This window comes from Choloepus didactylus, chromosome 10 (genome assembly GCF_015220235.1).
Source record: "Choloepus didactylus isolate mChoDid1 chromosome 10, mChoDid1.pri, whole genome shotgun sequence".
Taxonomy (NCBI): domain Eukaryota; kingdom Metazoa; phylum Chordata; class Mammalia; order Pilosa; family Megalonychidae; genus Choloepus; species Choloepus didactylus.
The window spans coordinates 109710773-109733639 of NC_051316.1; the positions used below are offsets into that span (position 1 = coordinate 109710773).

At 38.2% G+C, this 22867-nt stretch overlaps 1 protein-coding gene across 3 annotated transcripts in view; it reads right to left on the bottom strand.

Annotated features, from left to right (window-relative positions):
- Positions 1 to 877: 877 nt before the first annotated feature.
- SLC31A1 (solute carrier family 31 member 1) overlaps positions 878 to 22867 on the bottom strand; it is a 34172-nt gene continuing 12182 nt past the window's right edge. Inside the window, exons 2-6 of one of the 3 annotated variants that reach the window (XM_037797410.1) lie at positions 22170 to 22335; positions 7249 to 7389; positions 6700 to 6773; positions 5306 to 5474; positions 878 to 4253 (exon numbers count right to left, since the gene is read on the bottom strand). In XM_037797410.1, the coding sequence (XP_037653338.1) occupies positions 4052 to 4253; positions 5306 to 5474; positions 6700 to 6773; positions 7249 to 7382 (579 nt within the window). In that variant the 5' untranslated portion in view covers positions 7383 to 7389; positions 22170 to 22335 and the 3' untranslated portion in view covers positions 878 to 4051. The remainder of the gene's footprint in view (positions 4254 to 5305; positions 5475 to 6699; positions 6774 to 7248; positions 7390 to 22169; positions 22336 to 22867) is intronic. The other 2 variants (XM_037797412.1, XM_037797411.1) reach the window with 2 other exon arrangements.

Below are 22867 nucleotides of genomic sequence, written 5' to 3' on the forward strand. Positions count from 1 at the left end.
AGGTAGAGTGAGAGGTTGCTCTTTTAGTTCTCAGGAAATTCTCATGCTATTTTGTTTATAAAGAATGAGAATTACTAAATCAGCAGAGCTTAATGCAGCTGTAAGTCTTTTTTGGCACAACTGAAATCACATACAATGTGTACTCCTACTATTCATTTCTGGCTTAACCAAACTCAGGAAGATGGTCAGGTGCTTGTGAAGAGATAACTTTATCCAGAAAACTGTACCTTTTATTTTCCTGAAAACTGAAGTAATAGTAAGCAGTAGAAGATATATACTTACTATGGCTTGCATGCCTATTATGTGCTGGGTGCTATACACGTTGCTCCTAATTCATATGGTGCTATCATGGCCTTTTTGTAAAAGAAACTAAGGCTCAGGGATTATTAAAATGACTTGCCTAAGGCCACACTGCTAATTAGTGGTAGAGCCAGGATCCAAATGCAATATCCTCCTATACTACGGAATAGGCTAGGAGTGGTGCTAATGGCAAGATGCCCAACTGGGGGCCAGCTGGAAGGGCAAATCAGCATGCTGGCATTATCAGAGGGCCTCAAGACTTGGCGGTGAAGTTCCTAGTGGCCCAACTCAGGGCCTCTTGCCCGACAGTACAAACACAGGGAAGGAATTGTGTGACAAATCCATGGCTTACTGAGATATTTTCAGCTTCATGAAGACCCCTGGGCAAAGGTCACAGATCTTCTGGTGCACATTAGCCTGTCATTTTAAGTAGAGTAGGAAGAGAGTGAGATGAAAACAGGAACCATGCCACCGAGAAGACCCTGACATCTTAAAAACTGATGGTCATGGTCAGACTGCATGGGGACTATGAAGAGAAGAGCTTATCTTGATACCACTATGGATAGAGAGACATGCATAGAATCACAAAATCAAAATATTTATTTTGTTTTTTTACACATGACACTGTTAAAATATCCCTACTACAGCAATACTGCTCTCCAGGAGCTTACAATCTAAAACAGTCAACATTAATCGTAGACCCAGTGATTAAGGCATTGTATCAAATGCAAACTTTGTATCTTTAGATCTATCTTCTGAAAGCAGCAGCTGGAGAGGGCAGGATCAAAATTGAATGACATGAAAGTATACCCCCTACCCCCCAGATCCTCATAAGGAGCTCCTTGTGGCTAGAACCCAAGACCAGCACCCCACAGCCTAAAAAGGAATTCCAGACAACCCTACCATAGAAGTAGTACAGAAACCTTAACATCTAATCCCCTTTTATGGGCAATCGGGGATGGGGTGGGGTGGGCTGTGCTCCTCCATCATTGACTACAGACAGCACCTAAGATTCTGTAACTGTGGGGATGGTACCAGGCAAGCCCTTTACCCAGCTTTATAGGAATTCCAGTGGGGCAATTGCCCCTTGAAACATGCTTAAGCAGGCTTTAGGACTTTTGGGGTGGTATCAATTTTCACTGTGTAGCAATGCCTACTGTACCAGGAGGGCTAGGCAGATTTAATAAACTAGACTGATGAGATAAGGAAACCACTGAAAGACAGAAAGGGAAAGGAGAACAAAATAAGGGGCCAAAGAAACAGGGATGGAGTATCCCAATAGATGTGAACAGGGAGGGACAAAAAGAGAAATTTGGGTCCAAAAGGAACAAAGAAGCCAGGAACTAAATTCCAAATGAACAGGGATTCAGAAATGAACGTTGATGAGATCATTCTATTACCACACAACAAGAGCTCAAAAAGAATGGAATTTAATCTTTAAATTTTTCTCCTTCACTGGCTTAATGCTTTGGCAACTTAGTCTAAAAATCTCTGAAATTCAAGTTTTTCATGATTTTCTCTATCCTGAAGACCTGAAGAGCTATCCCAAACCAATGTTTCTCTGTGACTTTCAAATTCATAGCACTTTGTCTTAACCAGCCTTGAGTTTTTTTTACCTTGCTAACAAGTCCTGTTTCTGGAAGGGTATCTTACAGCAGTTCAGGCCAGGTTTTCTGGAGAGTACCAGGGTCACTATTAGACATTGACTCTTATTTCACTTCCCCTGGTTTTATTATTCCTTGGCTTCTGAGACAGTAATAGCCTCTTTAAACCTTCATATTGGACTTTCTGTGCCTGTTATTCATTCTGCTCATGCTTAGCTAAGTACTAGCACTGCAAGGGGTGGAATGAGAGAAAAGCAAATCTCTAAATGTTGGTTCCTGAATTTGAACCTCTATCCAGTAGGCTCATAATGCTTTCTTGGTTCAAAGCCATAGAAGTACACATTTGTCACTCTCCAATATTTAACTGGCACCCACAGAGAAAGTACAAACTTCAAAACGACAACAGAAGCCAACAGGATTGCTGTGTTGTTTTCTCTGCCCTGAGGCACAATTGGAGTCTAGCACCAAGGAGGGCAGGATTTAACAGACCAGCACAGGAAGAATCACTATACAGAGGTAGTTTAGACTGGGAACAAGACTGCAGTGTACACTTACAACCAAACAGAATAAAAATCTAATGTGATTCTTTATTAAGAAGGGAGGTTTTGGTCACTGTGATCTAATTAAGCCCCCAAGAGCAACAAAGATGGTCATGTGGAGGATGAGGATCTGCCCAGTGTGGCCATGGATGTTGGGGGATGAGGAAAGTGTGGTCGTCAGCAGACCACACCCTCAGCCTCTCCAAGGAGAAAGGCTGAGCTTTTGCCCTTTGGCCAATGACCAGCTGATTTACACTGCAGGTCACAGGTCTCTCTCTACTTCCAGGAAACCACAGATCTGTAAATAAGGACCCGTGATTTCACGCGTGCTGCTAAAAAGCTATTTTATCTATACAGCCCTTGGAACACGTGCTCAGGCACACATACACACAGTTGGAGCTGAATAAATGTTTGTGGAATGATTAAATAATTTACCAGAAGGATATAGTATTTGAGTTAAACCCAGAGATACCACCTACCAATCAGAAAATTCCAACTTCTGGACCCAATAGCAGGGAGCTCACCCTACCAGGTATACTCTTGTAGTGTAAAACAGAGATTCTCAAAGTGTGGCCCCTTGACCAGCAGCAGACCACCTGGGAACTTGTAAGAAATCTAATTTTTGGGTTCTGGGGTTGAGGCTCAGTAATCAGTGTCTTAACAACCCCTCCAGATGATTCTAATGCATGCCAGTTTGAAAACCGCTAGTTTAGAGGCAGACATGAAAACAATCAATGAGAAAAAATGATTCAAACTCTTTTGCTTCATTCAGCTGTGACAAACCAAGGTACCAAGTCAAACTAATATGCCAATGGTTGTATTTTAAAATATCTATTTCTATTTTCTCAAATTGATTGTCTTTTCTTCCCTTTTGATTGGCAAGTTCCTTCTAATCAAAATGTTAAGTGGGAAGACAAGCTGATGAGTCAGCCACCCAAGAATGTACACTTCTGCAAGTTCCAGGCCTGTATTAGTCTCAAACCACTCCTCTGCACACCCCAAAGATTTCAGCGCAACACATCACACCGAAGGAAAGGCACCATGTATTTCCCACTCTTTCAGTCCGAAAACTGGAGCTTATTTTCTAACATTAAGTTTAGGTTCTGGATTTAGTTGAGCAAGAATTTCCCTCAGCTACCATCAATCCTGGATAAAGTTAATAACCCCTTTCCATCACTGACCCAGAAACGACTCTCTAAATCCATATACTGTCTGTTAAAAGAAACAAAAGATTTAAAAAAAGGAATCAGGTGATGAAGTCATTGAAAATAAAGCTACCTGGGTTAGACAAGAACATATAAATTGGCTCTAAGATGATGGGGGAAGAGAAGACATCTCATGGGTGGCTTCTCCTCAAGAGAAATGGGAATCCCAGCTAATGAGAAAAAAACAGAACAAACAAACAAAAAACAGCCTGGGGAGGTACCACTTTATCTCAGAGACTGTACACTAAACCTCTATTGAGTAAGTGTGTGTGTGTGTGTGTGTGTGTGTGTGTGTGTGTGTGTAGACAAGGAGCAAGAAGGGATGACTGGAGTAGGAATCATGTTTTCCAGGCTTAACCGGCTTCCCACTGCAATCGATAAGGCCACACCATAAAGTATGACATTAATGGCAGTGCTCAGTGATGTCCACCACCACTGCCTTCTTCCAGCTGAAGAGAAAGTAGCCCATGCCGGCTCCTGCTGCCACAGCAATGCAGAGGTACCCATTGTAGGACATGAAGATGAGCATGAGGAAGTAGCTGATGACCACCTGGATAATATGCAACACTGTTTGTAGGAGGTGAGGAAAGCTCAGCATCTGCTGCCTAGAGAGTAAACAGGGACAACAATCAGGGACCTACAGGAGCATCAGGCAGCTTTGCAGATCAGGAGAAAGGGAGAACAGTCAGGCGCCCAGCCTGAAATGGACTCCCTCACAGCGACCCTGGCAACCCATGGGTAACTGCGTAATATGCATGCTGTTTCTTGGTCCCTGGAAATGAAACACGACAGGGCTGTCAGGTTTGTTATGTATTGGCCAGATATGGTTATGTGCCAGCAGGAGGACTCCTTTTGAGGTTGGAAAGAAGAGAGCAGAGGGTCATTCCCTAACTTACTCCACCTTGGATCCTGAATGGCAAGCCCTAAATCCTCCCATACGATTTGTCTGAACATTTTCAGGCCTTCCACATTTGCCAAGTTCACATCCTACAAAAATGGAAATAAAATTGAGGGTCGAATGGTATAGTAGAAAGTACTTTATTAGGGATCAGGAGACTTGGCTTCTCATCCCCTCTGTTATTCACTAGTTCTGTCACCTTAGGTAAGTCACAACCATTAGAACCTCAACAAGCTCATCAGTACAATGGAATAAGTTATACTGTGTTTACCTGAAAACAGGGCATGTTTGTCTACAGGATTTCTTGAGGTCTCATCTAGTTTTAAAACCTACGTTTCTTTTAAAACTGAATCTCAGAAAGCATTTGCAAACCTGTGGGAAAAACCAGTAGCCATTCGAACACTTTCTTAGAGCTGAGACATTAGCATTTTAAAGAAAGGAATCTATTGGATTCTGCCATTCTTCTATACTCTGACCTGAATTTCTTATCTTAACACATTCATTGTTACTTTGGCAAATGTTCTTAATTTTGGATTCCTTGCTTGCCTTCTTCCAAAGTGACTAACACTCACCATTCAGAACAACCGTTCACGCTTGCAGAAGGGCTTCCTATCATTCCTCCTTTGGCCTATTTGTGACCCATAGCCCCACACCTCCAAAGACAGTTTCAGTCAAGGTCACAGAAAATCACTAACTCAAAGAGAAGGCTCCTGCCAATAAAACAGCTGCTTTCCACCTGGATTTGTTCCATGTTCTTACCCAACAGTTTTGTGTGTCTCCATAAGGATGGTTCCATTAGGCCCTGGGACAGGCATGGAATTGTAACGGATGCTGACTTGTGACTTGCGCAACAACCTCTCTCGGGCTATCTTGAGTCCTTCGTAGAACATTGCTAGTAAAAACACTGCCACAAAAGCTCCGGCCATTTCTGAGAAGGAAAAGATGGTGGTACTGTCAAACAAGGGCAAAATCATTTGCCAGAGTGCTCTCCAAACTAAAAAGACATTAAAAAAGGGCTACGTTCAGTTGCTTAACACATTATATACTGTTTACCTTTTCACTTGTCCAGGTAGAACAGCTAAGATGGTGTTAGTGAAAACCATTGCTTCTGATAAAGAACACATTTAATTTTTGATTAAGATACAAACAAAAAAAAGAAACAAAACAAAACAAAAAACAAAACTGAAGAAACACAATCCTTGGGCTGTTTAATGGCATTAATTTAGCTTATTATACTGGGAGAAACACACAATGTAGAATATGGAAAAGGGGACTGAACTACTTATTTTTAAGTGCTGGGTAAATTTTTTGAATGGGCATTTCATTTACATTTTTCACACCATGAGCACTGGTAATGATATGAATATATTCAAACTGCTTATCTAACACACTAACTGAACTAAATGCTCCCCTTCTTCCAATACAAATTGATTTTGTGGGTCCAAAGATAATACTGGTACCTAAAGCAGACTACAGAGCTTGTGTAATTTACATATAAGGCACACCAAGACAACATTATAGACACAAAGTGATGGGTTATCAGCCACACAAAACTAGTAAGGACATAAGATGGGCCATGTCAAGAAATATAGTGCACCGTAATTTGGTACACCAGAAAGACAAGGCAGATCTAAAAGGCCTTGGTCCTTGTCCTAGCTCTGACACACTAACTCCATGTGATTTGGGGCAAGTCATTTCATTATTCATATACTTAATTTATCTGTTAAATGAAAGGATTAAGGAAAATAGTAGATAAGTAGTCCTTAACCTGGGGTTGTTTGGTGGTGTGTATCTATAAAGTGCTTCCATGCCATTTGAACTTGACTCTAGTCTTAATGTTTAATAATTTATCAAACAAAGTTGCATAAATCTTTATCTCTTGAAAAAGATGAAAGGAAATGGATGGGAAAAGACTTCTATCTGAGATCTAAATTATTTTTCAGAAGCTCTAAGATAGACATGTTATTTATAAGTGGAAGGACCAAAACAAGTATTATGTATCCTTACTTTATTGGTAGAAAATAGGAACCAAGATGGATATGTACAAGATTACACACTAATTCAGTAATTATGGCAGAAAGAGGTGCTGGGCTTCCAGATTCTTTTCTTTCAGGTGACTATCATCGTCAAACACCATCTAATGGCTTACTCACCTCCAGCTGTATTGATCACCAAGCCGGAAAACAGTATTTCCACTTTCTCAAAGCCAAAGTAGAAGGTCATAGGCTGCCAGAAAACCAAAACAAGCCAATTAGAGATTTTGAGCATTTCAGGCAAAGAAGCTTAGAACATTCAAAAAGTAACAGATGTGGATGGATAAGGTAAGAAGAGACATTCACTGAAGTGGGATGCTTTCCCCCTTACTCTGACATCACTACCACAGGCTCTAAGGAGGAGCCTTACCCACTCCCATGAACTTTGGTCTTTTCCCCTTTTCTACACAAAGTATAAAGACAAGAACTTAATTGAGAAATGGGCCAATTTGAAAGAAGAGGCTTTAGAGGAAAGAAATCTAGAAATCTTGGCTCTGGTTTGACTCTGTAATTAACTTGTCACATGATCTTGGGTAAATTGCTTAACTTGTCTGAGTCTGCCTTAGTTTTTCCTCATTAGTAAACTGGCCTTTACAGATAATGACCTCCCAGTACTAAATTATATAATTGCTATAACCCAAGTGGGTGGGAAAGGGCCCAAGCTGCCTTACCATCATCATCATCATGTTGCCATTTCCTCCGCCATGGGAGTGAGAGGCTGAAGAGGTTGGGTGATGGTGAGAGGGTGATGTGGTACTGTTGAGGTCCATAGAGCTCATCCCTGTGTGGTGGGAATGATCCATTTTTCCACTAAAGGTTGAGAGACAGCAGAAGATTCTTACGAATGAAAAACAGTTATATGTATACCTTAAAGATATAAAATCTTGTTTCCTGACACTTTGTATGTCTCTGTGGAATTTTATCCAATGAATAAATGCTCTCCTAGCATCTTTACCCAGACTAAATTTTTATAATCTACAGATGGAGACAGAAGTAACTTGTATTAATAGTGATCACCTTTGGAGACTATGGCAGAAGGGATTTGCACCTAACTGTTCCTCATTCTGCAGAATGATTCCTTTTATAAACATGGTCAATATATGTTCAAGTTTAAATATGAGGTAAGGGGAAGAAAAGTGGGTTGTAGGAAGCACACAATTTATAATAATGTACAAACGGATGCCACTAATGAAATTTAACTGCTCTAAGGCTGTCCTAATCATAAATGTCAGTAGATAAAAAGAAAAGTACCTCAGGTAATTCTCCTAATTGGATGGCCTGTGTTTAATCAGGATATTCTGGATACAATTTCACATACAGGACAACCATGCTTCAGCTAATTTGAATTTGAAGAAAGGTCTATTGCTGCCCTAGGCAAGCATCATGCTGAGGCTTTAGATACAATTTCAATCTTAGCAGGACATTAGAGGTAAGAACACTGAAAACAAAGTCTAAATTGGATAACCTATATTAAATTAAGTCTAGACAACTGCACACTCAGCCTTGTCTCTTTACTACCACATCAATGCAAAAGTCAATCTGGGACATGACCAAGGAGTAAGAACTCCTGAAGCTCTGAAGAGGGGTGGGGGCAAATGTTGGTGAATTCTCTTTATGAGTCCCTCAACTCCAGTTTGTGGAGGTAAGAGTGGCTTTAGAAATCTGAAGTAGGTATTCATGTTTATGAACCCAAGAGTGCCTTTCATTTATTCAGTCAATCAATCAATAATTATCAAGCTTCTACATTAGGCCAAATTCTGACCTAAGTGCTAACAGTTTGAAAGTGAATACAATAACCAAGGTACCTGATGGGGAAAGAAATAATAAGTAAACAGCAATTTCATGATAGGATTATTGCTGTGAGGGAAATAAACACGATAATAATATGAGAGCATTACAAAGAGTTGGAGAGGAGGTATACTTTAGGTAGGAAATTTATATAGATTCAGGGAGTCATGTGTGTGTAACTCAAAAGCACAAATATTCAGATTACAGCCATCTAATCTTCCCTCCTCCAACCACCACCACTATGACAGCAGGCTTCAGAAAGTTTAGTTCTAATAAAGGACAAGGCAAAGCATCAGCTAGACATAATCAAAGCTCTACTTTGATTTTAAGTAACTTTCACAACAGACACTACATTATCTTATAATGAGCTGGATGTCTGGTATTACTAATAATACCATTGTCATAAAATGACTAGATTGGAGCTTCAAAAGGGCACCATCTCAGGGTCTTTATCAAAAAGGTTTTTATAGTAAACACTAAAAAATATAAAATACACACAAAAATAATCAACATAGAGTCCACAGACAACGCCACAACTGGACACTAAGGACTATGCTGAGTGATCCTACTGCAAATGGCTGACATGAACTCCCAGGACTGATGTGGACAGGGTTCTGGTAGGGGCCAAGAACACACCCCAACTGTTTACAGTAGATGGTAGCTACAAAAATAATAGGAGAGATGATGTACAAACAGGATTTGGAATTTACTGGCGACCTGGCAATCCAGGTCATTTAGTAAGTGAGAAGGTTTCTGGATGGCAGCCCACACAGCAATTGAACAAGCAAAGAACCAAAACATAGATAAACTCATCACTGGAATGGATAGCAAGTCTGTTATCAAAGGCATGACAGGATGGATTGGTAACTGGGGGAAAAAAAAAAAAAAGAATGGAAAATAATCTCCAGAAGACATGTTATCAACAGAAAAGATTTTGAGAAGATTGATCAAGCTTGCCAAGGAATGGATATTCAGTAGAAGTATGTTCCTGGTCATGAAGGTATCAAAGGCAATGAAGAAACGGCTCAATTGTCCACAGAAGGATATAGAAAATAAGACAACTTTCATCATTTAAACAAGACAGGTATTACCTGTCTGTCTTCTTGGAGCTTCATCTGCTGGTGCCAATTTCCAAAGATTTCTTCCCATTCTCCCATGAGCATCTCAAAATAGAACTTCCCTTCTCACCCTTACTTGTTTCTACTTTTTTCTACCATTTCTACCTTTACCAACCTTGCTTGCAAGTACAACATAATGAAAACAGACTTCCTACTTAGTAAAAAAGTTAAGAGTACATACACAAAGTGTCAATGATGGGACAAACAATAAGTAGGCAGCAGTTTTCAGATAAAGGAGAAGTTATCTGAATGATCACAATGATAATTATTATTTATAAATTATGATTTTTGAAACAGGCAAATGAAGTGAAATAAGAATGAAAAGTCTTGACAGTCAGGAAGACTGAGTACAGAGGTTACTGTATCTTCATAAAAAGACTGAAGTAGAAGTTGCAAATTTTATTCTCTTCCAATAAGAGTCTGGAAAATGATCACAGCACAAGAAAACCATGAAGAATAATTTCACTACATACAATCTTCATGAATCCTGGCCACTGAGTCAGTGAATATTTGCTGAATTTTCTGATGCAAAACACTGTGGGAGATACAGAGATGGATCAGACATAGAGTCTGCCCTCAAGGAACTTCAAGGCTAGAAGCTAGAAGAGGAACTGAACAGTCATAATGAAGATACATTATCAAATCTCTTCAGACTACCGGTGACCCAGAAATGTGCATGTTCAAATCTCCAGAACAAGTTAAAGTATGCATCTGTTTTGCAATGTCATCTTTGCAGGATCCGTTACACATTCAAATGTATTAGGAAATAAGTCAGGAATAAACCTATTTCCTTTCATTGTCAGTAAATAATGAACTTCTTGCAACTGAATTCTATGCAAGGCTCAACCAATGGCAAATGAAAAGGAAGATACAGAATCTGGTAGAAATTAACATACAAACATATACATCAGGATCAACTCAAACCCATCTTGGCAATTCCTTACGCTCACTGTGAAAAAAGGGAGTTGACTCCGTCTCTGTGTTCATGCAAAAGAAAGTTTTATTCTACTCACTCCTACATGTTTTTATAGCATACAAGGTAGTCTCCTACGTGACTGTGTTCAGGTATTTCGGGGAGAGTGCATTTTTTCTAAAGCCATAAGGTGTGATTGCATGTCTTTGATCTCAAGGGACAATGTCTTTGGGGCTAGACCAGAGACAGCAGGAGCAGGAGACAGGAGCACGGAAGGAGCCCAGCGACTTTACCCTTATCTAAATTGGTGCCTGCCTTCAGGCTCCTAAAGCTTCGGTGGTGGCCTCTCTGTATAACCTATCAAGCCAGGGAATCTTCCGTGTCTCCACAGCTCACTAACAGCCTTATTCTAGGAAAAATTCCAAGGGAATATATCAAACTCGAGTGATATCAAGAAAAACTTACACGTTAATTATTAAAGCATAATAAATGCAAGGGATTAAAATTTTTCTCTTCCTACTTGGCTTTTTGGTGCTGCGCCATATGTATTTGGATAATTCATTTTTCTGAAGGAATCAAACATTCTCTGTAGAAGAGAAATTCTATTTACAGGAGGTAAACTGGCAGTTGGTTAGTTTTAGTCTGTTTCTTTCAATAGCTTTAACCTAAAAAGATCCAAGCTCAGCTTCTTCCTGAATAAAAACGGATACTGAAGTAAGAATAATTCAAAGTCCAGGGACACAACAATACTGTTTGTTGTCTACTTATAGTCTGAAGAGAACAGTTTAGTCTCTTGGTAATCAGGAGCTGTGTTGTTCTGTCTCTGGCTTATTCAACTTCCTCTAAACCCTGCTGCTAATTTTCTCTACCTTGCTCTTCAAGAACTGTTTTCTCTAATTTAGCTCCACCCTCACTGTCTCTTTCAAAGTACTGGGTGGGGTGGGGGTGGGGGTTCAAGGTCCACAAAGTCAAGTAGTCCACAAACTTGACTTTGACAGAATCAAGTTTCTTGATGTATAAAGCAGTTAGAATGGAACTTGTAGAAGAGTTAGTAATGATGAGTGATAGTTGGAACCTTAGCAAAATCTGTGTATTTATAAATTCAATGGATTTCTGGTTTTAGGACAATCTAAGCACAGTCTAATTTTAGGCTAAAACTCCTGTTCTTATTTTAAAACTCCACCTTTCAGTTTTCTTCTTATCATTCCACTTAATCAAATTTACAAATTATTCATAAAGAAGAGTACTGTAAAAAAAATCTGAATATATAACTCAGGGATAGAATCTGAGAAACAAACATCCCTAAAGCCTTAGGATTCCTAACTTTAAATCTATGAGAAGATCCACTAACAATATTTTATTTACCAAGTTGTATTTATAATCAGGTGGAAAGATTAGAAAAACTGTACTTTAATTTACATTCTCTAGCAGAATTCAAGAAGGACCCTTATTGAAGAAGCACCTTTGCATTTGATACTGGAGAACTCAAAAATTCATCTGGAAAATATCTACCAAAGACCTTGGAAAGTGTTCTGATTATATTTTAGGTTCCAATAAAATTTCTGATCATGCCATAAGCAGTATTTGGGGAAGGTAATGTGGGCTTTAGTGTCAAACTTGATTTCTAATTCAGATTCTTTAAATTGTATGTCTTGGGAAAGTTACTTAATCTCTCTGGAGTTGGTTTCCAGCCTATAGAACTTGGAGGGTTGATGGGAGGATTAAATGATGATATACATAAAGCATCTAGCAAATTCCTAGACAAATGGTAGCTATGATCATTGTGTGGAATATTAGGGAATAAAATACTTTGAATATGGAAAATCAAATCAATGAATTTTGTGGGAGAAGACATTAATCAAAATACGAGCTTTCTGTTAGCTTTTCTCCCACAAAATTCTAACTAAGGCCATTTTCAAGCTTCTTTCTTTCTGCCCAGCCTGTCTCCTAACTGGGTCCACGAAGTGGCAACCAGCACTCAGCTGAATAGTTCATAATAGCTCCTTCTTTTAGTATAGAAACCTTCTCAGATCTCTAAAGACATACAAGAAAAATGGTCTAGGAACTGAGTACAAAAAAATCTCAAACACAAGTTTCTATGGACTTTAATTCAATATAAAATAGTTAAGGAAAGAAGTTGCTCACAAAGGCTTTATACTGCTCAGTTTCTAGGAAAATTTATCTTATTTTCAGGTAGGTACTTGAAGTTGGCTATATGTCAACTTGTTTCTATTGTCCTGAATACTTTTAGATATGGGAAACAGTATATTCTATATCAGATGCTTTATAGTTTTGCATTCCTTTTTGCTTCCCCTTCCCCATTTAATAAGTATAGTGCAGTAGAGTATTATACAAATAGGTTTCAAAACTTCTCGTATTCAAAGGTCTAATTATCCTCAGTCTGCCTTTGAGGAGAATCAAAAAAGAAACTTTCCCCATTCCACCCCTCACCCCCAACATAAACACATCGTAAGACTTAACTGGAGGGTCAGACTGTGCAAAATCTAGCATCACTAGCAATATAAAAATGAATTTATGGACAGAATCAGGAAATTAAATAGATGGCTAAATTCCAATATACATTCTGAGTCATATTTATCACTGATCTTATTTCTGATAGGTATAGTCCAAAGCTAGTTCTTTTACTTTCCTGGTTTGCACAATGATAGATAAGAAACAATAATCCATAGGGACTCCGGAGATAAGACTCCACAGAATTACTGATATATTTGCCATATGCCCTCTTCTCTAGCTCGGACAGAAAGATGTAATCTGGAGACTCAGACAATTCTTTTGAAGACTGCCTAGTCCTTCCTGACTTCAATGATAAAGAAGAAAGGTTATATTCTTAAAACGATTAAGGTCTTATTCCATTTTAGATTTGTAAAAGCCCTAAACAAAGAAAACTCTATCTAGTTGCTCTTCTGCCTTCTGTAGCCATTTCTTATGACTGGTGACAGAAGAGTTTGGCAAGCAAAGATAAGGGAAAGTCAAGGTCAAAGACAGTGCACTGCCATAAACAGGGATTCATGATTACGGACCCTGTTCATGTGATCAGGCAACCAGTTTAACTGGGCTAAGGATGACCTGTACGGGATCAGTAGATACTCGGAGAAATGGCTTTGGCATTGTTTCAAGTGCCCCGACAGGTGAATTTTATTGTATTCTTGATGCCTTTATGAATTCCACACTTAGGGTGTCCTTTTTTTGGGATATGTGTGTGTGAAGGAGATGTAAGGGGGTAAAGGGGAGATCCTGCTGTAGTGTAGTAATAAATATAAAGCCTATGTGTCTGACCATAACTTGATGCTACAGGTCAAAATACTGGAGTAGCTTTAACAAAAGCAGCCCCAGCAAGTGAGAGGGGGAAATCCAATCGGATGAATATATAGGGGTCAGGCCCTTGCCCATAGTAGGCCATGTTCTATTTATTCCTCACACTCCTATTCCAAACTGACTGGCAGAAATGTGGTCGTAATTGTATGCATATAACCACACAACTCTTTGGATATTTTAGCTGTCTTTCTCTTGGCCTGTATCTTTCTCAAGATACAGTGATCATAAGGAGTGTCAGAGCTCAGGAGAACAATTGTCAAAAACCTACAAAAAAAAAAAAATGGAATCAGATTTTATCCTTTAAAAAAATTCTTCAATAAAACAAAGGCACTGTTTTCCCTTCTGTTTTTTTTTTTTTTTTTTTGGGGGGGGGGGGGCTTTGTTATAAAAATAAGTCCAAGTGCTCATCTACAGTAAATACTTGCTTTTCCTCATAGCAATGGATGGGCTGAGAAGTATGTTGATAGAACTGGCCAAGAATCAATTTAGTGATTATTTGCAGATTTCAATAATTGTCATATTATTTTCCTCTTTCTTCGGCATATACCACAGTAAGCTCTACTACCTTCAGATAATCTACATGGGATTCCATGAAAGCACTTTTCATGGAAAGAAACCAAATTAGGTACAGTCTACATACTCAAGTAATAGCAGAGTCTATGTGACTGAGTTACTCATAGATCAGACTAATGGGCTGCATCAAAAGTAATTAACTGCCAAAGACATAAAGGGGAAACCTACTTCAAACAATTACACTTAAAATTTAAAGGGCCTTCATTTATGAGTGTCCAATGATCTAGGCAAACAAGAAATGCTGCATGGATTGACAAGTTTTTAGAAGAATAAAACAGCAGTTATGAATTAGTGGCTCTTTTACTCAGATGTTCTTGGCTAAGAATATCTATTTTGGCACAAAGGATGATACCTCAGGAGCAGTCCCCAGAGTCTTATTCTAACTTTATCTATGGAAAAGACAGAAAACAAACTTGTGATTTGATTCTAATCAGAATAAAGAAAAGAAACACCTTGTTTCCAGACCTTAGTGCAAGGTCACCTCCTTCTATCATAAATCGCATCTTTCCACATCTCCTCTTCACCTTATTAAGCTGCTAAGGTTAAACAAAAAAGATGAGAAACCTGTTGGGGCAAGAACAGATCCTGGAGGCACTGATTATATGATGAAATACACAGCCATGGAGGGCTATCATTTTCAAGAGAAAGCTTACTAAAGGAAACTTAATTTTTTAAGGGCCTTTTGTCCAAACCCTAGATCAACTATGTCTTCTGGGCAAATTTTGCAACTATTATAAGCAACAAAATACAATGGCAAAAGAACTAAACATCATACAGATAGGTGATAAATACCATATCAGGCAAGTCATATTATATTTTAGAGCCTCACTTTCCTTAACTGTAAAAAACAAAAAATTATATAATTAATAAAGTTCCACTTAGAGCTAAAGCTTTGGTTCTACATTTTTTTCAGATCAGTTTCAAGTAGAACTGAATACTTCTCTGTCCCTATCCTCATTACTAGATTGTAAGTTCTGTGTGGATCCAGTCTTACTCATCTTCGAATCTCCTGCATTTTCTAATACCCTGTACAAGTAGATTACAATAAATATTTATTGAAATAGATTGATTTTCTCTGCATTCCTCCCCTGGCAGTTTAGTCAAAAGTCAGACAAATTAATCCTCTAATTTGTTAATGACATACTGGGCAAAGCTCAATTTCTTCACCACCACTCTTCATGAGTCTGAAATGTTATATAATATTTGATTAATGGAAGGATTTGCTTAAGAACTATTCAATGGCTCTACATCAAGATGTAGCAATATAGCTGATGTAGACGTAACATAGGAAGTTGAACTTTTTTTAAAAAGTTGGAAGGATATTGCAAATTCATCATCATTCATCATCGTCAACAGTTTCACTGTTGTCATATATGCCTAGGGCATGAAACAAAAAGATCTTGGGAGAATCTGAATGTTTACATTTTCTGGTCTAACTTGCCTTTATAAATACATTAATAAAATATTTGTTTTGTGATAAATGTGAGGAGAGAGACTGTAAGCAAAACTCATACCTGTTTTTGAAAGTGGAAGAAGGGAGGAGAGCAATTTGCAGAGCATAGTCGCTGCTTTCAACCTTTAAGTGGTCTGAAATGCCAAACCCAGACCCTTCTATCAATCAAGTCTCTAGGGCACTGAACTTTGACCTAGTAAGAAACAACTTACTATAAATCCAACTCTATTACCTTATTTTCTCCTCCCTTTTTAAGATGGAGGAACTGAGGCACAGAAAGGGCTTAAATAAACTGTTTAAGGTTACACTAGAATATAGGTATTCAGCTCAGGGCTTAGTCTCTATTAAACCTACTTTACTATTTACCCAGCATCACAATTTTGGTTACTTTTCCTAATCCCCAGTAAAAAGAGTCATCCAGACTGCCTCTAGTTTTCACCATTAGCAGCCAATCAGCAGCTGTATTACAAATATAGTTTTTCTAATTGGTACCCCTGCCTTCCATCCATCCTAGAAGATACATCAATGAGAAATCAATCTACCTAAGGCATGGCTCTAATTTGCCAATTACCTGCTCAAAAAAATTCCACTAACTGCTAAATTCTCTACTGTCTGTTAACCTTCTCACCTGATATCACGGATCTCCAAAATTAAGACTCCAACCTACCTTTCTGCCTACACATAACTTGTGTTCCAGCCAAACAAGTCCAATAGCCAAAATTTCAACTGCTCCTAGGACACACCCCATGCTTCTGTTGTCTGGTATCTTTGCTCATTTTGTTTCCTCGGTCTGGAATGTCCATCCTTTCAATTTCTGTTGCAACAAATCCTCCCCATCTTCCAAGGTCTAGTTCTAAGCCTTCTGAACATCCATAGTACATTGTGCCTCTCTTAATAACTCTAAATGGGGCTGAAACTTTCTTATGATCTTTTCAATCTGTGCTTATTTCTGTCATCATGCTGATAGAATGGTATTGAGAAAAGGTAGGAGGCACATTAAGTGGAAGTATTTAACTTTTCTCCAAAATTTTGTCTCATCTTCATCAACTGCAGACAGTTAATGAGCCCCTCTTGCATGCTGTTCCTTTTCCCCGTCTTTGTTCTCTATCTTTGCTGAGAGATGTCCCTGTAGCTTTTAAAAAAAAAAATTTTTTTTTTAAGTTAGAGCAATTGTAGGTTTATGGAAACATCATGCAGAAAGCACAGAGTTTCTATATACCTCCCCCCTACCCCCAGTTTTCCCTATTATTAATGTTTTGCATTAGTGTGGTAACTTCGTTACAATTAATGAAACAACAGTATTATAATTATGTTATTAACTTTTGCCCACTGTATACATTACGGTTTACTCTTTGTGTTGTACAGCTCTATGGGTATGTCTGTGGTAATTTAACGTACATCCTAAATATTCCTTTTTGAATATACAATTCAGTGGTGTTAATTACATACACAAAAGTTGTACCTCCATCCCCACCATGATGCTTCTCCTTCTTTACCCAACTAAGCAGTGATGTCTACCTCCAAACTATTAGGCTTGAGATAAATGAGGCATTCCTTCATCTGCATGTAGACTGCCTGAAATTGAAACCTGAGGACCCTGTGTTTCAATTTGTGGGTCACAGAATCTCAGAGTTGGAAAGAACTTAGAGTCATTGCTTGGAGCTCCTATGTAATACATAAATTTTATAATAACTGTTCAAACACTTTTAGGGACTTGTCAGGCAAGTGAGTTGCTCCTTTCTAGAAATATAAGGAAGCAAACGCTCTTTACAGCCAAGCCAAATACAGAGGATGTACCACTTGAATCTGAATCTTGCTATTTGATAATGATGAGGTTGATAACAGAACCAGTACTCCAAGCTAAACTAGTATTTGTATTACCAGTACTTACAATTTGCATATATTCTTCAAGCTGTAATTTGCAGTTTAGCCTGTACTCCCAGGAACTAATTGCTGCCTGCAAAGAGAACCTAAACACCTTCATCCCCAGCTTGTGATACTGATATACTGATTTTATGCTCAGTATCTGGCATTTAAGTCTGTTACAGACTTCTCTTTCCAACTTTAGCTCAATCTAATTTTCTTCATACTTAGGTTCTAATGAAACTGATCTACTCACTTTTCCTGAATAAATACAGCACTTTAACACCTGTATGGTTTTTTTTTGGCTTATGTTACTCTCTGGAATTCCCCCTTTTCCATTTTCTGTGTATGTACAAATCCTCCCATTATGTGGGGAACCAAGCTTTTCATGTCACTTAGACCATGTCCGGGGTGGTGGCCTGGAACGCTGGGTCACAAGCCTGCATGGAACACTGTGTAGGCATGCCCTGTAAAGATGTGTGTCTTGTGACTATGACAGCAGCGTTAACCATTGACCCCAGATTGTTCCTTCTTATCTGCAGCAGGATGTAAAGATTAATATCTGAGAGACCCTAAATGCTTTTGATCACATAGCGTAGTCTTGCTTTGTGTAACAAACGAATAAATAACTGGAGCACAGGTGCATCAGCACCCACTTGGCACACGAAGCTGTGGGTCCCCTGCTCCCTTAAATCTTAACTTTTTGTCTGTGTCTCATTTCAGCGTCGCCCTGTCAGCAACACCATTATTTATTCAACATACATTTATCATGCACTTGAAAATGCTCAGAATTAAAATAAAGCTAAAACATGGCCAAGATAAAAAATACCCATATACACAGCAAGTTCCTTGAAGACAAGAAACTTTACTTCTGCCTCCTCACAGCATCTGGAAGAACAGTCAACAAATATCCATTCATTAAAAAATAGCACTTATTAATTCTTACAAAATCCAGGTAGGTTTTAATATACACCTAGGAGGACCAGGTGCAAAAAGAAAATGTATTGCCTGCCTGGAGCTTAGTCAAGAGGAGGAAACCTTAATTAAACATGTAAACAAATAAATATGTATTGATAGCTATAATTTCAAATTGTGATAAGCAGCATGAAGGAAGTAAACACAGTACTGTGTAAGAGACTAATAGTGAAAAAACTAATTTAGACGGAAGGGGTCAGCTGGGGAAAGAGAGAAGCCCTCTTTAAGGAAGTGAAAATTACTGGAGTTGGGGAGAAGGGTAGGGAAGCCTCCCAGAGTCAAGAAAGAATCAAGGGCATTCTAAGGTTGGTATGAATGGAGTCCAGTGGAACACAGATGAAGAGAGGGTGATGAGGCTAAAGAGAGAGGTAGAGGGGCTATCACTTGAGAAGGCCTTACAGGTCATTTTAAGGAGTCTAAATGTTATTCTAAGGGCAACTGGAAGCTATTTAAGGGTAATAAGCAGGACAGTGATATGATCAGATTTATATTATAATAGAGTACTTGACTGCTGTGTAGAATAACTGACCTTTATTATTCTTCCCTAATAATATTTCCTGCTCAAGATCTGTGAGGTAGAAGGAAACAAAAATCTTTGCAGAGCTTCAGGCTATAATCTTTTAATATGCCAGAATCCACAAAGACATCTGTTAAAACTTGAGAAGGATTACCATCTAATTTCTGGGTTATAAAATGGGCAAAATCAAAGAATATTCTACAAGGACTAATAACTTCTAAAGTCACATTCCACTCTTTGTAGGTGATAGTTAAGCTTACAGAATACTGTTAAGAGCAGGAGTTTGCAGTCAGACAGTATTCAATTCCTGGCTCTGCTAACTTCTATCTGTCTCCTGGTGACATTTTTCATAAAACTCCCGTGGGTCTTTACGTTGGTAGTAGGTACTATGGATAGAGATTGCTAAAGGGGCTGTGTCCATATTTCAGTAACACTCAAGTAAATTACTCAAATTCTGTAGTGGCTTAATATTTATGTGAAGAGGACAAACTATGCTCCCTGAGGTGCATGAGCAGCAGACTGTAAGGCACATGGCAAATGCTTAATAGATTCTCATTGGGCTGCACAATCTATACTATACATGGAAACCCTCAACAAAGATATAAACAAACCCTACTTTCCACTCATACCTCCTTACAACATTAACAATAAATCAAGAATTCATGTGACTCCAGTTTTTTTGTTTTTTACACATTAACATATTTATTAACAGCAGAGGTTGTCTCTGAATGATGGGATTACTGGCAATTTATTTACCTCTTAATATTCCTCTATATTTTCTAATTTTTCTATAACATCTGCTTTGTTTTAAAGTCAGAAAATAGTGAAAAGATTATTTTATAACATAGTATCTTCAATAGCAGACTGCATCAACCAGTATTATGCTAGCCAGTTTCAGCCGTTTCAAGAGTGACAAAAAGATAGGTAGTCTCCTGCGATGAAAGTAGCAATCCCTTGTCTGCTCTGCACCAAGTCCCCGTCTATCCCCCTTTCTCTTTTTTTTATACATTCAACAAACATGCATTAGATTCAAGGAAATTTTAAACTTCCAACTTGCCCTCACACATGTCGGTTCTAAGTGGGCAGACCATAAGCCAAAGTAACTATTCATCCATGGTTGAGAAACCAAGTTGTGGTTAACTTATTAACTGAGAGAACAGTACACTAACAAGTCTGGAAACACAGACAAATATATAAGAGGTTTATCAATATTATACTATAATCCATGGTGACTACAGTTTTAAATGCTCTGCTTTAGAGAGTGGAAAACACACTAGACTGAGTCTAAGATTTGGATTCCAGTCCCCACTCCACCACTTTGTGTTCTTTTGGGTAAAACACTTAGGTCAGGGGTTTTCAACCTCGGCATTATTGACACTTAGGACAGATAACTCTGTTGTAGGATGTTGAGCAACATTCCTGGCCTCTACCCACTATATCACCCTACCACCCATAAGAACCACTTAGATTCTCTGCGTTTCAATGTCTTACCCAAAACTCATGGAAACATGGAGATAAGATTGGTCTCTCATTTTTTTTTTTTTTTTTAATCTTCATTTTATTGAGATATATTCACATACCACACAGTCATACAAAACAAATCGTAAGATTGGTCTCTTCTTGTTTCAGGATTGTTATGATTCAAATAAGATAATGAATGGGAAAATCTATTGAAAAAAAAAAAAGACCATATCATATATGTAAATTATTATTACTCTGTGAATGCATAACAATGAGGCTGAAAAAAACCCACTCACATCTTGTTTACAGAATGCATTGTAGGGCTTAGGGTAAGGCTATGTACAGTATAACATATCCTTCAGGTGGGTATTCAATAAAGATTTGTTGATTGATTCTAAGCCTGGGTCCAGTAGCTATTTCCTTTACTTTTGTGGCATGTTCTCAGGTATATTTTTCCTGAGAATTGCTGAGTCACAACAATGCAGTATGTTTCCAAACATAACTCCACTTGAAGGCATGCCTAGATTAAATGGATTAAACAGAAGTTAACGGCTAGCCAGGGTCACAGAGCAGTCTAGTGGCAGTCAGTCATTAAAACCCAGATTCTGACTCCAAGTCAAGTACTCTTTCTAGTATCTCTGTCATGGTGCTTCTATACAATTAGCTTTTGTCCCAATCTCTTAACACAAAGTTAACTGCTTTGCTTTCTGGGGCAATCCAGAAAAATTGAGATGAGGAAACAGAGTTGCAGTTTTGAGAGAGGCTTAAAAAGAAATACAGAACTATTCCTATTAGTAGGCACAGCTGAATGTTCCCTAATTCAGGGTAAGCCCATGTCAAGTTACCCAACAGCCCTGTGAAGTCTATAAAGTCCTTGCCCATATAACTTTTAAGTTGTTCTAGTGGAGCTAAAGTAGTTGTTTCTTACCTCCAGAGTAGCTGTATCTTGCAATGCTTTATACAATGCTCACAGTATATAATTTGTGCTAAAACGTTACCTGCAGTACTCTTGGCTGCTCTATTTCCACGTGACCTAAGTGAGGTGAGAATAATTTCCACACACTCCTGAGCTCCAGGACACATTCCAGAGTTCTGTTAATAATCCACAAAAGCTTCAAATGCCATTCTACTATCTATTTTCAATGTCAGAAGCAGAACTTTTGGAACAATTCATAAAAATGTCACAATTTATTCTACTTCTTTAAAATCCAAGATCACCTCCGGTTATTATGCCTCTGTGTGAATACCCACCTTAACCTTTATAGTAATTAATTTGAAAGAACGTAAGACTCGAAACTAGGAAATCTTGGTTCTAGTTCTGGTTTTTCCCTTGTTATATTAGGCAATTTAACCATTCTGGTTATTTCCTTAGTCAAGAGATAGACTAACTTATCTTTAAGGCCTATTTTGGTTAGAAAAGTCTAGGTGTGTATAATATAGTATCAAGGAGAAACAAATATACACTTGTCCTTTCTAAATACATTCAATATTAGCTGATAGGATTTAGACACTCTAACATTTTAGTTGCTTTAACCCTTAGTTATGAAACACGTTTCAGAGCATAATGTTCATATAACTTTCCAGTCTACCAACCTTAAACAATCATCTCTTCGGAGAGGTGCTGCGCTGAAACAGACACAGCCAGAACAAGCGACTTCTCGTTCTTGGAGTCAGATTGCTGATTACCATTAGGCTATGCCATCTCTGGAATTCTGAACAAGTTACTAAAACTTTGTGGGGATGATACCTACACCTAAAACTGGGATAACAAAATATCAGTATTGTGAATATCAAATGTAAAAATACATATGAAAGTGACTGTCATATTAATAACATACATAGTATACAATAAATGTTAATTACTTTCCTTCTAACTCAAGTGTTTCTCAAAGTGTGCTCCAAGGACCGCCTGAATCAGAATTATCTGGGACATCTGGTTAAAAATGAAAATTATGAAGCCCCACTCAAGACTACTGAATTACCTCCCAGGGAAGTGGGGCCCCAGAGTCCAGATATTTATCACACTACATACAAAAGCAATTCTTATGCACTCTGAAATTTAAGAACCACTATACTGAATTACAGAGATGTACAAATACGTGGAACACAGAATCTAAGAACTGGATGTTTAACAAATGAGAGCTTAAAGGAAAAAAGAAGAAAAAGGGAAAAAAAAGCCAAGATTCAACCAAGAGGTAAAATAAAGCATTTGTTTATTTTAAATTCCCAAAACAGTACAGAGTTTGCCTGGTCTCACTTAAAATTTACACATACTACCACCTAATGCTCAA